At 36.4% G+C, this 11,254-nt stretch overlaps 3 protein-coding genes across 4 annotated transcripts; 2 read left to right on the forward strand and 1 right to left on the reverse strand.

The window, feature by feature from the left end:
• Nucleotides 1–3,930: 3,930 nt before the first annotated feature.
• On the forward strand, nucleotides 3,931–6,731 carry LOC129306465 (autophagy-related protein 18a-like). Its single transcript, XM_054947079.1, has 4 exons — nucleotides 3,931–4,924; nucleotides 5,282–5,495; nucleotides 5,832–5,958; nucleotides 6,339–6,731. Exons 1-4 carry the CDS (start codon nucleotides 4,067–4,069, stop codon nucleotides 6,424–6,426), a joined length of 1,287 nt encoding a protein of 428 aa, XP_054803054.1. The 5' UTR covers nucleotides 3,931–4,066; the 3' UTR covers nucleotides 6,427–6,731.
• Nucleotides 6,732–8,524: 1,793 nt separating this feature from the next.
• Nucleotides 8,525–11,188, reverse strand: LOC129307469 (pentatricopeptide repeat-containing protein At5g56310-like). Of its 2 annotated transcripts, none has more exons than XM_054948446.1 (3): nucleotides 9,319–11,188; nucleotides 9,081–9,189; nucleotides 8,525–8,971 (listed from the first exon to the last, which is right to left on the reverse strand). In XM_054948446.1, the coding sequence occupies exon 1, from the start codon at nucleotides 11,131–11,133 to the stop codon at nucleotides 9,733–9,735; it is 1,401 nt and encodes a 466-aa protein (XP_054804421.1). In that variant the 5' UTR covers nucleotides 11,134–11,188; the 3' UTR covers nucleotides 8,525–8,971; nucleotides 9,081–9,189; nucleotides 9,319–9,732. The 2 variants fall into 2 exon arrangements, with proteins under 2 accessions (XP_054804421.1, XP_054804420.1); XM_054948445.1 differs by having other exon boundaries at nucleotides 9,081–9,215.
• On the forward strand, nucleotides 8,561–9,520 carry LOC129307471 (glutathione S-transferase-like). The gene is made up of 2 exons (XM_054948451.1): nucleotides 8,561–8,700; nucleotides 8,792–9,520. Exons 1-2 carry the CDS (start codon nucleotides 8,640–8,642, stop codon nucleotides 9,280–9,282), a joined length of 552 nt encoding a protein of 183 aa, XP_054804426.1. The 5' UTR covers nucleotides 8,561–8,639; the 3' UTR covers nucleotides 9,283–9,520.
• Nucleotides 11,189–11,254: the final 66 nt, after the last annotated feature.

The raw sequence follows: 11,254 nt of genomic DNA on the forward strand, positions 1-11,254 counted from the left end.
TCATTGTTATTTGCATATTTTAAAGAGATTTGTTTGTCATTTTCTCTAAATTTTAATTTTGACACTATTTTATATTTAATACATAATTAGTATTTTGCTTAAACTTGATTATTATTCAAATTTAAATTGTCAAGTTAGTAAAAGATAAATCATGTGAGTTTATGATACCGCACTCAGTAAAAAGGCTATGCTCCCTCAAGATTTTTCAATGGATTGAATATCAAGATGCAATCATTCCACCAAGGGTGTTCATAGGCTCGGTTTGGTTTGATTTTGGTCAAAAATCAAACTAAACTAAACCATTCAATTTACTCATAACTAAGACCTGATCAGTTTTTATGGAGCTTGGTTTGGTTTGATTTAATTTTTGGTTTGGTTAAGGTTTGGATCAGGCTTCAATGCACTTATTTATTTTTTTTTCTTTTTTTCTATCTTCATAATGGTGCTATATATTAAAATTAAATCTAATTCTTCTTGGCTCATTTTTTTCATAAGTAGAGATAATAAAAATATAATAAAATTTTAATGTGATAAAAATAATTAATTATAAAAATTGATATGAGTTTTTAACATTAAAATTATTTAAGATTATGTATTTTCATTCAAGTCCTTTGAAAATATTTATTTATGTATCTATATTTTAATAAACAATGAAAAACTTATTATACAAAATTCAAAACAAACTGTTTTTTATAAATAAATTGAATACTAAGGCTTTTGAGTTGTAAGTAATTAAATGATAGCCATAGCATGATTATCATAATTATTTAATATTATGCATTTTCATTCTAGTCCTTTAAAAATATTTATCTATTACTGTAAAAAATTCAAAACAAAACGTTTCTTGTAGATAAATGATCATGTATTTTATAAATAAATAAATAGTATTTTTTGATCAGGTTTGGCTCAGTTTGGTTCAGTTTTTAGTACTCAAAACCGAACTTGAACCAAATCAATCAGTTATCATATCATAAAGATTGAAGTAAACTTGATTATTGTTTGGTTTTGATCGATTTCTTTTGGTTTGGATTGGTTTGGGTCGGTTCTTTCAGTTTGAATCGGTTTTAAACACCCTTATTCCACACTATTACAATAATTCTTTGATATTATATGAACTGTGGCTTGATCATCGAGGGGGTTAAGCCCAAAACTTTAAATTTCATTGCTAGGATACAAATATTTTCTTCTAGAAAACCCTAAGTTGGATCCTTTAACTTGGCCAGTGTCATGAGCATTCTTAATTTCCCGCATGGGATTTGAGTTGAAAATTTGATTATAAACTAAAAAATTATGAAACACTTGAATGTATCTGGAGAATTTAAAACACACACTCAGTTAAAGTTTCTAATTTAGTAATATCACATTTTGTTTCAACATGCTATCCCTTGATTTGGTCCTTGACACGTAGAATGCAATGCACGCATAACTCAGTGTTAGGTGGAATTGATGAGGTGTTTACAGTTAGGAACAGTGAAATTTTATTACCATTTCCCTCAACTATCCCACTGTGATAGAAAATGAGCTTCCTATAACAATGCCACAAAAAAAAAAAAGTCTAACACACTTAAAAAATAACATTAGTAAGTGATGATTGGGAAGTTAGGAAGCATTGTTCACATATAATCACACATACCTATTTGGACTAAAATATAAAACGCTGCTCAATAGGTTATAAATTTATTTTGGCTAAATGACTGAAGAATCAGGTCCAATTTAAACAAAAGGGTAGGCCTTGAGCTTAATAAAAGGCCACGATAGGGTGAAGATGTCGAAATCTTGTCAGTTGCAAATATTGGACCATTGACACATGAAGACACGATCCTAAATGATCTCATAATCCATGAGAGCAATATCATCATACTCAAGTATCTCGATGAGACGGGTTGGTTGCCAAAAATGGAGAACACTGAGTAAAGACAGTGTCATGAGTTTCACGGGATCCCTAATTCTTCGGCAAAATGTTCTAAGTTTCAAGGAAGAGGCTAACATCACTCTGACACTATAAATAGAATACGAAAATACAGAAGAAAGACAGTCAATACTCACTAAAGACTTGCATTTTGCACTCATAGCTTTTTAAATTTAGCATAGTTTTTACTTTTAACTTAAACTTGTAACTATTTTATATTTCAATAAAAAAAACACTTGTTTTATTAGGTTTTGCGTATCTTTTATATCCGAGTGAACTATGATAAGAAAGCTCGAGACCTTTTTCTTATCAATTGAAACTCAACGTCACTAGCACACTTGCATATTTGTTGTTCACACATGAACAATACCATTTGTGGTTTCCAACAAGGAACTCGAACTCGTACTTTTCTAAATTTAACTCTTGAAAAATGTCGAATCTCCACCTATTGGAAAGAGGAACGGGTTCATCTATCATTGTTAAGAATTCTTCTTTGGAAGAGGCTTGATGACCAAGATTTCGACTCCAAAAACGCAGGTATCCTCAATCAGATATCCATTTGACGGGTCATTGAACGAGGCAAGGTCCATGAATTTTGAGATAACCCATTCAGTTTGCAGCTTGTGAAAGTGCCTCACGATCTGCGCATTTCATTGACTGAGTGATCAAGGTATAAAAATGCAATAAAACATCCAACTAAATAGCATGTTCGAGCATTCAAAGTACCTTGATAAGAAAAATACTCGTCACGGAGAAAATGACATACAAAATTACAAATAAAGTTACGATGGCATTGACCTCAGCTCCCAACCAACAGGAAACGAGTTTGGGCTTGAAACCATCAAATTCAGGCACACTGAGATATGATTCAGCTTGTCTTTTTCTTGCTGCCAGCTGGGTATAAGGATAGAGTCCTGCAACAATGACATGTCATCATTTCTTCTGCATAAAGAAACAGTCAAAAAAATCAAATAATTTTAATGCAAAAGAGCATTAGAACACGCCATTGGCAGCCCCCCCTTGGAACTCTTCGGAGGTGTATTTTTCTACTAAAGCCTTTGAAAGCAACGAGAAGGACTGGGTTTTGAATAAGCAGTGACTAGGCGGAACTTTTCTTCCTAAACTATAATATCACCAAAAAGGGGAAAAAACACTAACCAGTTTATTTGAATCTTAAAGACAGAGAAAAGTGTGAAGGCGTGAAGGGGATGAGCAAAGAGGAAGTAAAAGGCATAGGTATTGAGAGCTACACCTTTCATGGGTCTAACTGACAATGGAATGAGGGTGCAACAACTCTTGTGCCTGGAAACGGCATTGTGAATTTTGACCGTTGTTGTCCGAAGGACCTTGTGGCTCCAGGATTCCAACTCGTGTGGGCAGGGTTTTATTTTTCTAACTTGGTGTTCCGATTCATCCCCTAGACACTGCTGCATGCGACAAGAAAAGGATGGTATGCTAATATATGTGTCAGACCAAGCCAATGACAAAGCATCAAGATTCTACTATATATATGTATACAAAAGGCTGTACAGAAATATTTAAGTAAATCAAATGTATCACATAGTCAGTGATTTGTTTAATTAAAGGACTTTAAGTAATTTAAATAAAATTTTATATGATATATTTTAAATTAATTTTATTTTTATAATAAAATATATATTTAATTTTTTATCTTTTTTTAACTATCATTAATATTAAAATCAGTTTATATTTAATATTATTTAAATATTATATTTTTTATTGAATGAATTGTAGATAATTTGGTGCATCAGATCTCCTTAAATATTTTTCAAGGTTGTGTGGTCTGCCTCTCTAACCCTGCCTGCCTTCCTTTTGCAGATCGTACGCGAGCATGCATCCGATTACGTCTGGCACGCATTTTTAAGAAATTGAATATTTAAATACGCGAGAGCGAGGGTAGCCAAGTCAGGGCGCACTGGATGACGCGACCATGTCACCAGATTCACCAAAATCCGGAAAAGGAGAAAGTCGTCATTTCGTAGAAAAATCGGAGAATGAATTCTGTTTTGTCATTCTCGCATCTGCTTGTTGGCACCCTCCCGAGTGAAAGGAACGTGTTCACTGGGATTGGGTGTCGGAGTCGGAAGATTAATAGAGTGAGAAGGGGCTACCTGCTCTTTCAATACCACGTGATCCATGGCCACTCTCTCAGCTTCCTCTTCTCCTCCATGGCCGAGCCCTAATCTGGATTCCAATTCAATTCCTAGTTTTCATGCCTACCAATCTCAGACGCTAGACTTGGATTCTTCTATGCCACGCCAATCAACCCCGTCTCGTAATCACAGTCACTCCATGTCTCATCGTAACTCCAATGATGCTTCGCCCGATTCCCCTTCGATGACCGTCCCTCCTTCGCTGCTCCAACTCTCCTTCAACCAAGACCGAGCCTGTTTCGCTGCCGCCACTGATAACGGTTTTCGTATCTATGATTGCGACCCTTTCCGAGAGCACTTTCGGAGAGAGTTCGATGGTGGCGGTGGCAGTGCCGGTGGAATTGGCCACGTGGAGATGCTTTTTCGGTGTAATATACTGGCGCTTATCGGAGGTGGCCCCCGCCCGCAATATCCTCCAAACAAGGTGATGATCTGGGACGACCATGAAGGCAGGTGCATTGGTGAGTTGTCGTTCCGAGCTCCTGTTCGGGGAGTCCGGCTTCGACGAGACCGGATAATTGTAGCCATGGAGCATAAGATATTCGTCTACAATTTCGCAGACCTCAAGTTGCTGCATCAGATAGAGACTCTTGCGAACCCCAAGGGGCTCTGCGAAGTTTCGCAATTGGCCGATTCTCTGGTGCTGGCATGCCCTGCTTTGCATAAGGGCCAGATTCGAGTAGAGCATTATGCGCAGCGGAAAACCAAATTCATTTTAGCACATGATTCCGGCATAGCTTGTTTCACTCTCACACTTGATGGGCAGTTACTAGCCACGGCAAGCACCAGGGGGACACTGCTTAGGATCTTTGAGACGGCTAATGGCACGCTGCTTCGGGAAGTACGTGGATTTTCTGATTGTTAACAATTAATGCTTTTTATATGCTCAGGGCATTATGGTATGGGGTGGGTTTGTGATGATTCTGCATTTTTTAAAAATCCACGGAAGAAATCTATCATCAATTATATGAGGAGATTCGTCTTCCTATGGTAGTGTTTGGATTAGACATAGACATAATTCTATTTGTTATCTGGATATGCTTCTTAGCTCGTGTCTTTCTCTTTTATCGTTTAGCATATCCTGTTTTTCTGAGGTATGAATAAATTGTTTGTGTCCTTTGGAAAAATTAAGGCTTTGTCTATTCAAAGTTGATAGTTTTCTATGTTAACAAATACATGTATGGAACAACCAATGTAGGTAAGGAGGGGAACGAATGCGGCGGAGATATATAGTTTGGCATTCTCTTCTACTGCTGAGTGGCTAGCAGTTTCGAGTGACAAGGGTACTGTCCATGTTTTTAGCCTCAAGGTTAATTCTAGTGGGTCAGAGCACGAACAGTTACAGCGTACATCCAGTTCTGATGCTGCCGTTACGCCATCTAGCTCATCCCTCTCGTTCAAGAACTTAAAAGGTAAAACATCTTATTCTAACTTGATATCCTGTTAGTGTGTATGAACATGTAATGTTATTAATAACCAAAATGTGAAGTTTTGACCTTGGTATTTTCACCATTTGCCGGGACCGTTCTATTTCTTGTGAAAGACTCTGAATGTTAAGAACTTAATATGTGTTGGAAAGAACCGTTGACAGCCACCAATATCATCTGGTTTTCTTCCATAATAATTTCACCTTGTTATTATTTTCTATGTTTTTAATTGCTCGGACTTCTCTGTTTTAATTTTCTCAGAGAGAAACGTTAATTGATTCCATTTTCTCATTTTAAGCTTCTTTTGCTTTGCACTTGCAGGAGTATTGCCTAAGTATTTCCACTCAGAGCGTTCAGTTGCTCAGTTTCACTTACGTGAGGGCTGTCGTTACATAGTTGTATTTGGGCAGCAAAAGAATACGGTCATAATTCTTGGCATGGATGGAAGGTAACTTTCTCAAATGCCAGAATGCCGTCTGTAGGTCGTAGCTATAGCTGTTCTATCTATTTTTCTTAGATAATAGATACCAAGGTTCTCATTGAAGAAGGTTGGTTCTATTTTTCCTCTGCGTCTGAAATATTGTTCACTCTTGGATATTGCTAAGCTGATATTTTGGAGAGAGGCGCCATACCATTCACTCTGTTTTATCTGCATTAGTTTAGCTGAGAATATAGATGAAAGCACATGTTCGTTCTCATATCATTTTGATCATTGCTTAACTTTTTGTTATGAAGTCGCTTTTTGCTTGTGTTCTCCGTGTCTTAAAATTAGTAGCAGCTTTTCTGTTATATTGGTGTTAATGATACCCAGTGGACTGTGTTATGCAGCTTCTATCGATGTGAATTCGACCCATTGCGTGGTGGAGAAATGACTCAGCTGGGATGTCATAACTTCTTAAAGCCAAACAGCTTTTGAGAGTTGAGACTTGAGAGGATCGGAGATGCAAGCCTCGAGCCTTTGATGAGATTTCAATGGTTGCGTTTCAGCCTTTTAGTTAGAGTGTATCTGTTTAATAATGTAAATGTCTGGCTCTAAATGAGCACACTCTAGGTGTCTGTTTATATGTATGCATATATATTTGGGTAGAATAAGTGTCTCAATTTTGTTAGAGCAACATTGGCCCATACATATTTCTTCAGGGCCAACCTTGTTGCTTCCACTGAACCATCTATTATATTTTACATGTAAATTATCCTCCGACCACAAGATTATGTTACAAACATGTAGATATTTGAGAGAATTACATCTAGGTGTCATAAAAAAAATTAATCATTATAAAATTTATTGACAATTAAACTAAGGTTAATCAGTTGTTAATGAATTTTGTAGTAATTAATTTTTGTGTGTAGAATTTCAATGTAATTCTTCCTATATTTTTTCTATAATAATAGGGAGAGTAAAGTTTATTTAAAAGAAAAATTAAAAATTAAGAGAAGTATTTAAAAGTTAAAAAAAAATGTAATTGATGGAACGCAGTTGATCCAATATGGTGAGATAAGCTTGTAGTTGTTGTTGAGATGTGTTTGAAAATTAAGATAGAGAAAACTGAATAAAATTTTATAAAATGGGAAACAAATTGTCAATATTCTTTTTGATCTTATTTATAAATTATTTTTATTATGTTTTATTAAAATCAAAGAAAATCTTAAATCCCATTAACTTTATTTTAAAATTTAATAAGTTTTTACTTTTACTTTTAATAAATATTCTTAAATTTTATTATTAATATTTTTATTTAAAACATTTAATAAGAATAAAAATGTAAAAAAGAATACTATAAATTGATAAGTACTTTATAAATATAAATAATTTTTTTTTATCTTATAAATAAAATCAAAGAAGTATATAGCTAGCGGCGAGACTGAGGCCCGAGAGCGCCAGAGCAGAAAGCTAAGATTTTTTTTTTTTTGGTGAGGATCCAATATGGCATTTCGTTTCGTTACCTTTCTTTTGGTTCAACGACGCCTAGCTTGGGACTTGATTGGCGAATCAAATGCTGTCGCCATTAATTCAAAAGTTCGAATGAATTCCTTTCCTTTCCTTTACCATGAATATTCTCCTCGAGCTTGCCTCAATGCAAAGCATAGAAAGCATGAAGCGTTAGGTAATTGGGTTGAACGTCAGAGGAAAACGTTTACTTGCACTGGCGGGGCCACGTTCATCTGGGGTACACTCCCTCACATAAGAAAAATTATATATATAGCATGAGAAATTTATGATCTTGCATCCCATATTTTTAATATCTTAAACTCTCTAGATTTAATAAAAAATATTTGGAGTCTAAATTTAAACTTTACAACAATTTTCTCTATATTTTTGACCTAAAAAATCTCAATATATTTTGCTCAAATAAAAAGATGTATAATTTTACTCATGCCATTATATTTTTTGCCTAATATAATTAATTTTAAAATATTATTTTTTAATTATTAGTTTTTGAATTATATTTTTTTCTCACTCCCTAACTTGAGGTGCTAGCTCCATCACTGCTTACTTGTAGACAAATATTATCCTTGTTAACCAAATCAAAATATCAATCTCAAATTTGGGCATAGTAGAATAATTATTCGAAACATTATACCATTTAACTTTTAATTTAAATAGTTCTTACCAGCTATATATTCCAAACAACTTTTTTTTTTTTTTTTTAAGGAGGAGGAGAAGAGAGGCCAATTGACTTCTGCAGCTTTTCTTCGCCAAGCACCTACGTCATAACTAGGCACAACTCATGCTTTATTTTTATAGAAACATAACATGTCAACTTGTATTGTTTATCTGCTTAATTAAAAAGCACATCTACATTGGAAAATTCAAGAAACAGATTCTCACCCCAATCTTTTTAAAATACCAATCAGAGGCTCCTCCTCTTTAGAATCAGTCATCAGGTCGTTTTTCCTATCTTCTAACTTCACGCAAACATGGGAACCGTAAAAGTTCATGGTGCGAGTTACTGCTTGCCTTTTTGAGAAACAATTTGAGTTTGAGTTTGTTCACGTTAACATGAGAGAGCGTGAGCACAAAAAGGAATTCATTTCTCTTAATGTAAGTCATGCCACAAAACATAACAAGGCTTTCCGGGCTCCCCTTGTCAGCTGAATTTCATTTCAACTGACTCACCTTTCTGTCAAATGTCGATGCAGCCACTCGGTCAAGTACCGGCATTTGAAGAGGGAGACCTGCAACTATCTGGTATGTCTATATCTCCAACAAGCTTACAAAGAGATAATCAACACAGCCTTTGTAGAATTAAATTATTTAACAAAAGCATTTCAATATGCAGAATCAAGAGCAATCACGCAATATATTGTCCACGAGTATGCTGAGAAAGGGACCCAGCTGATTAGCAGAGAATTCAAGATGGCGATCATAGGGGTGTGGCTGGAAGTGGAGTCCCAACATTATGATCCACTGGCTTCTAAACTTGTTTGGGAGCTGGGAAAAAAACCTATGTATGGGATGCCTGCAGATACATCAGTGGTGGAAGAAAATGAAGCCAAACTGGGTACTGTTCTTGATAGATATGAGAAGAGATTATCCGAGTTCAAATACTTGGCAGGAGACTGTTTTACCTTGGTGGATCTGCATCACCTGTCCACTGTTCAATACTTGATGAACTCACAGACTAGGAAGCTGTTTGAATCACGATTCCATGTTAATGCATGGGTAGCTGATATCACTCTGCAAGACCAGCTTGATCAAAGGTCCTTGATATGCCAAGCAGTAGGAAAGGGTAGGAAGCCATATCAATATGAATATTCTATGAAAGTTTAAAGATGAATAGAATAAAGCCACTTTGTTGAATCTTACCAGCTAAAGATTTGCGTACTTTATTCGATTGGAAGTCTTAGCTTCAAATCCCTGTTCCGTTTGATGTTACACAAGTAAGTTATAGAATTATATTGCTCTGTTCTTTGGAATCACCTTCCAGTTTGCACTGTAATTATTGTCATTGACTTCAGCAGAAAATGAAGTTTCTGGAGCGGATGCCAGATGAGGTTAATTTACAAAACTAACCATCAAAAATCAAGTAATCAAGGGAAAATATATATATATATATATATATAGAGAGAGAGAGAGAGCAAAACAGCAGGCCTCAACAAAAAAGGGCCAGCTAATTCGGTTTTTCAGTCTCCATGCATGTCCTCATTTAACATTTCTTTAATCGGGTGATAAGTATTCCATCTTAGCAAGCATTTATCTAAATGCTTTGAGGATACAGCACTAAACATTGGCGTCCTGTTTAGGTTCAATCTGCACAGAACTACTCCCCAGGTCCTTGGTTAACTGTCTATCTTTCATCATTCCCCTAACGCTTTCCACATCCCACCATCTTCCCATCTCTGCATACAGATTTGACAGATGAATATAATAGGCAGAATTATGTGGCTCCAAATCTACCAGTTTTCTGGCTGCAAATTCGCTGAGCTCCAATTGCCCTTGAGATTTGGAACTGGCAAATAAGGATCCCCATATCGCTTTCGTAGGCTCAAAAGGTATGTGTCTTGCGAATTCAAAAGCCTCTTTTACGCGCCCTGAACGTGCTAAGAGGTCGATCATGCACGCATAGTGTTTGACATTAGGTGAAAATCCATACTTCCCATCAACCAAATAACTAAAAATCTGTTGTCCCATGTCCACCAGACCTGAGTGGCTACAAGCAGAAAGGACTGCGACTAAAGTCACTTCATCTGCTCTTACTCCTTCCTCCTCCATTCTGTGAAACCACCAGATTGCTTCTGCGCCTCCTTTAGCTGAAGCCAGCCCTTTAATAAGTGCATTCCAAGTAAATACATTCTTTTCCTTCATCATTCTGAAAACATCCATCCCTTCTTCTACTCTTCCACACTTCGCATACATCTCAATTAACGCAGTCCCCAGTACAACATCAAGTTCCCACCCATTCTTCTTTAGATTATTATGTATCCAGATACCCATTTCAATAGCGCCAAATTTTGCACAGGCAGCTAAGGCATTTACCATCGTCACTCTGTTAGGCAGTACACCCGCATATTGCATCTGTTCGAAGACAATCAACGCATCATCGTACTTCCCAGCATTTCGATGGCCCATAATTAATACTGTCCACGACACAACATCCCTCTGAAGCATTTCATCAAACAGTTGTCGGCACAAGTCCATGCGGCCACAAGACGCGTATACATCGAGAAGTGAGTTTTGAACATAAATATCATTAAGATGACCCAGTTTCAAGACGTGAGTATAAATGCACTGAACTTGTTTAAACTCACGGAAGTCAGATAAAGATTTGAAAAGGAAAGGGAAGGTGTAGTTATTAGGGTGAACAGAATTCCTGTGCATATGGAAGTATATGGCAAGGGGGATACGAGGAATGTGAGAGTGAGCGAAAGCTCTAATGAGAGAATTGCAGATGAAAACATTTGGTCTTGGAAGAAAGGTGAGGAGTAGAAAAGCGGAGCTGAGAAGACCTTGGGACTGGCATGCAGTGATGAAGTGGGAAGCAATGGTGCTGTCTGAATGGAGATTATGGATGACCAGTTGGGCTTGAATCTGGTGCAGCTGAGTTTGAGAAGTACAAGTGTTTAGCAGAGCAACAATCCTATTTGTGAAAGCACTTACCTCGGAAACTTGTCTCATCATCATCCGCAATTAACATCCGAAGGTTACTGAATAAAATGGCTTCGACGGGAACAAAAAGAGTAAAGAAGGAGAACTTGGACCACGTTTGGCAATTCCGTTTAGAACCCCAAGAAGCCCTTTTAGA

Source organism: Prosopis cineraria, unplaced genomic scaffold (genome assembly GCF_029017545.1).
Source record: "Prosopis cineraria cultivar Desert tree isolate PC_DT_omini unplaced genomic scaffold, ASM2901754v1 PC3, whole genome shotgun sequence".
Lineage (NCBI taxonomy): Eukaryota > Viridiplantae > Streptophyta > Magnoliopsida > Fabales > Fabaceae > Prosopis > Prosopis cineraria.

Coding starts and splice junctions, on each gene's coding strand:
- LOC129306465 (XM_054947079.1), top strand. CDS start 4,067: ATGGCCACTCTCTCAGCTTCCTCTTCTCCTCCATGGCCGAGCCCTAAT. Junction 4,925..5,281: donor ATGGCACGCTGCTTCGGGAA/GTACGTGGATTT, acceptor CAACCAATGTAG/GTAAGGAGGGGAACGAATGC. Junction 5,496..5,831: donor CTCGTTCAAGAACTTAAAAG/GTAAAACATCTT, acceptor TTGCACTTGCAG/GAGTATTGCCTAAGTATTTC.
- LOC129307471 (XM_054948451.1), top strand. CDS start 8,640: ATGTCGATGCAGCCACTCGGTCAAGTACCGGCATTTGAAGAGGGAGAC. Junction 8,701..8,791: donor GGGAGACCTGCAACTATCTG/GTATGTCTATAT, acceptor TTCAATATGCAG/AATCAAGAGCAATCACGCAA.
- LOC129307469 (XM_054948446.1), bottom strand. CDS start 11,133: ATGATGATGAGACAAGTTTCCGAGGTAAGTGCTTTCACAAATAGGATT.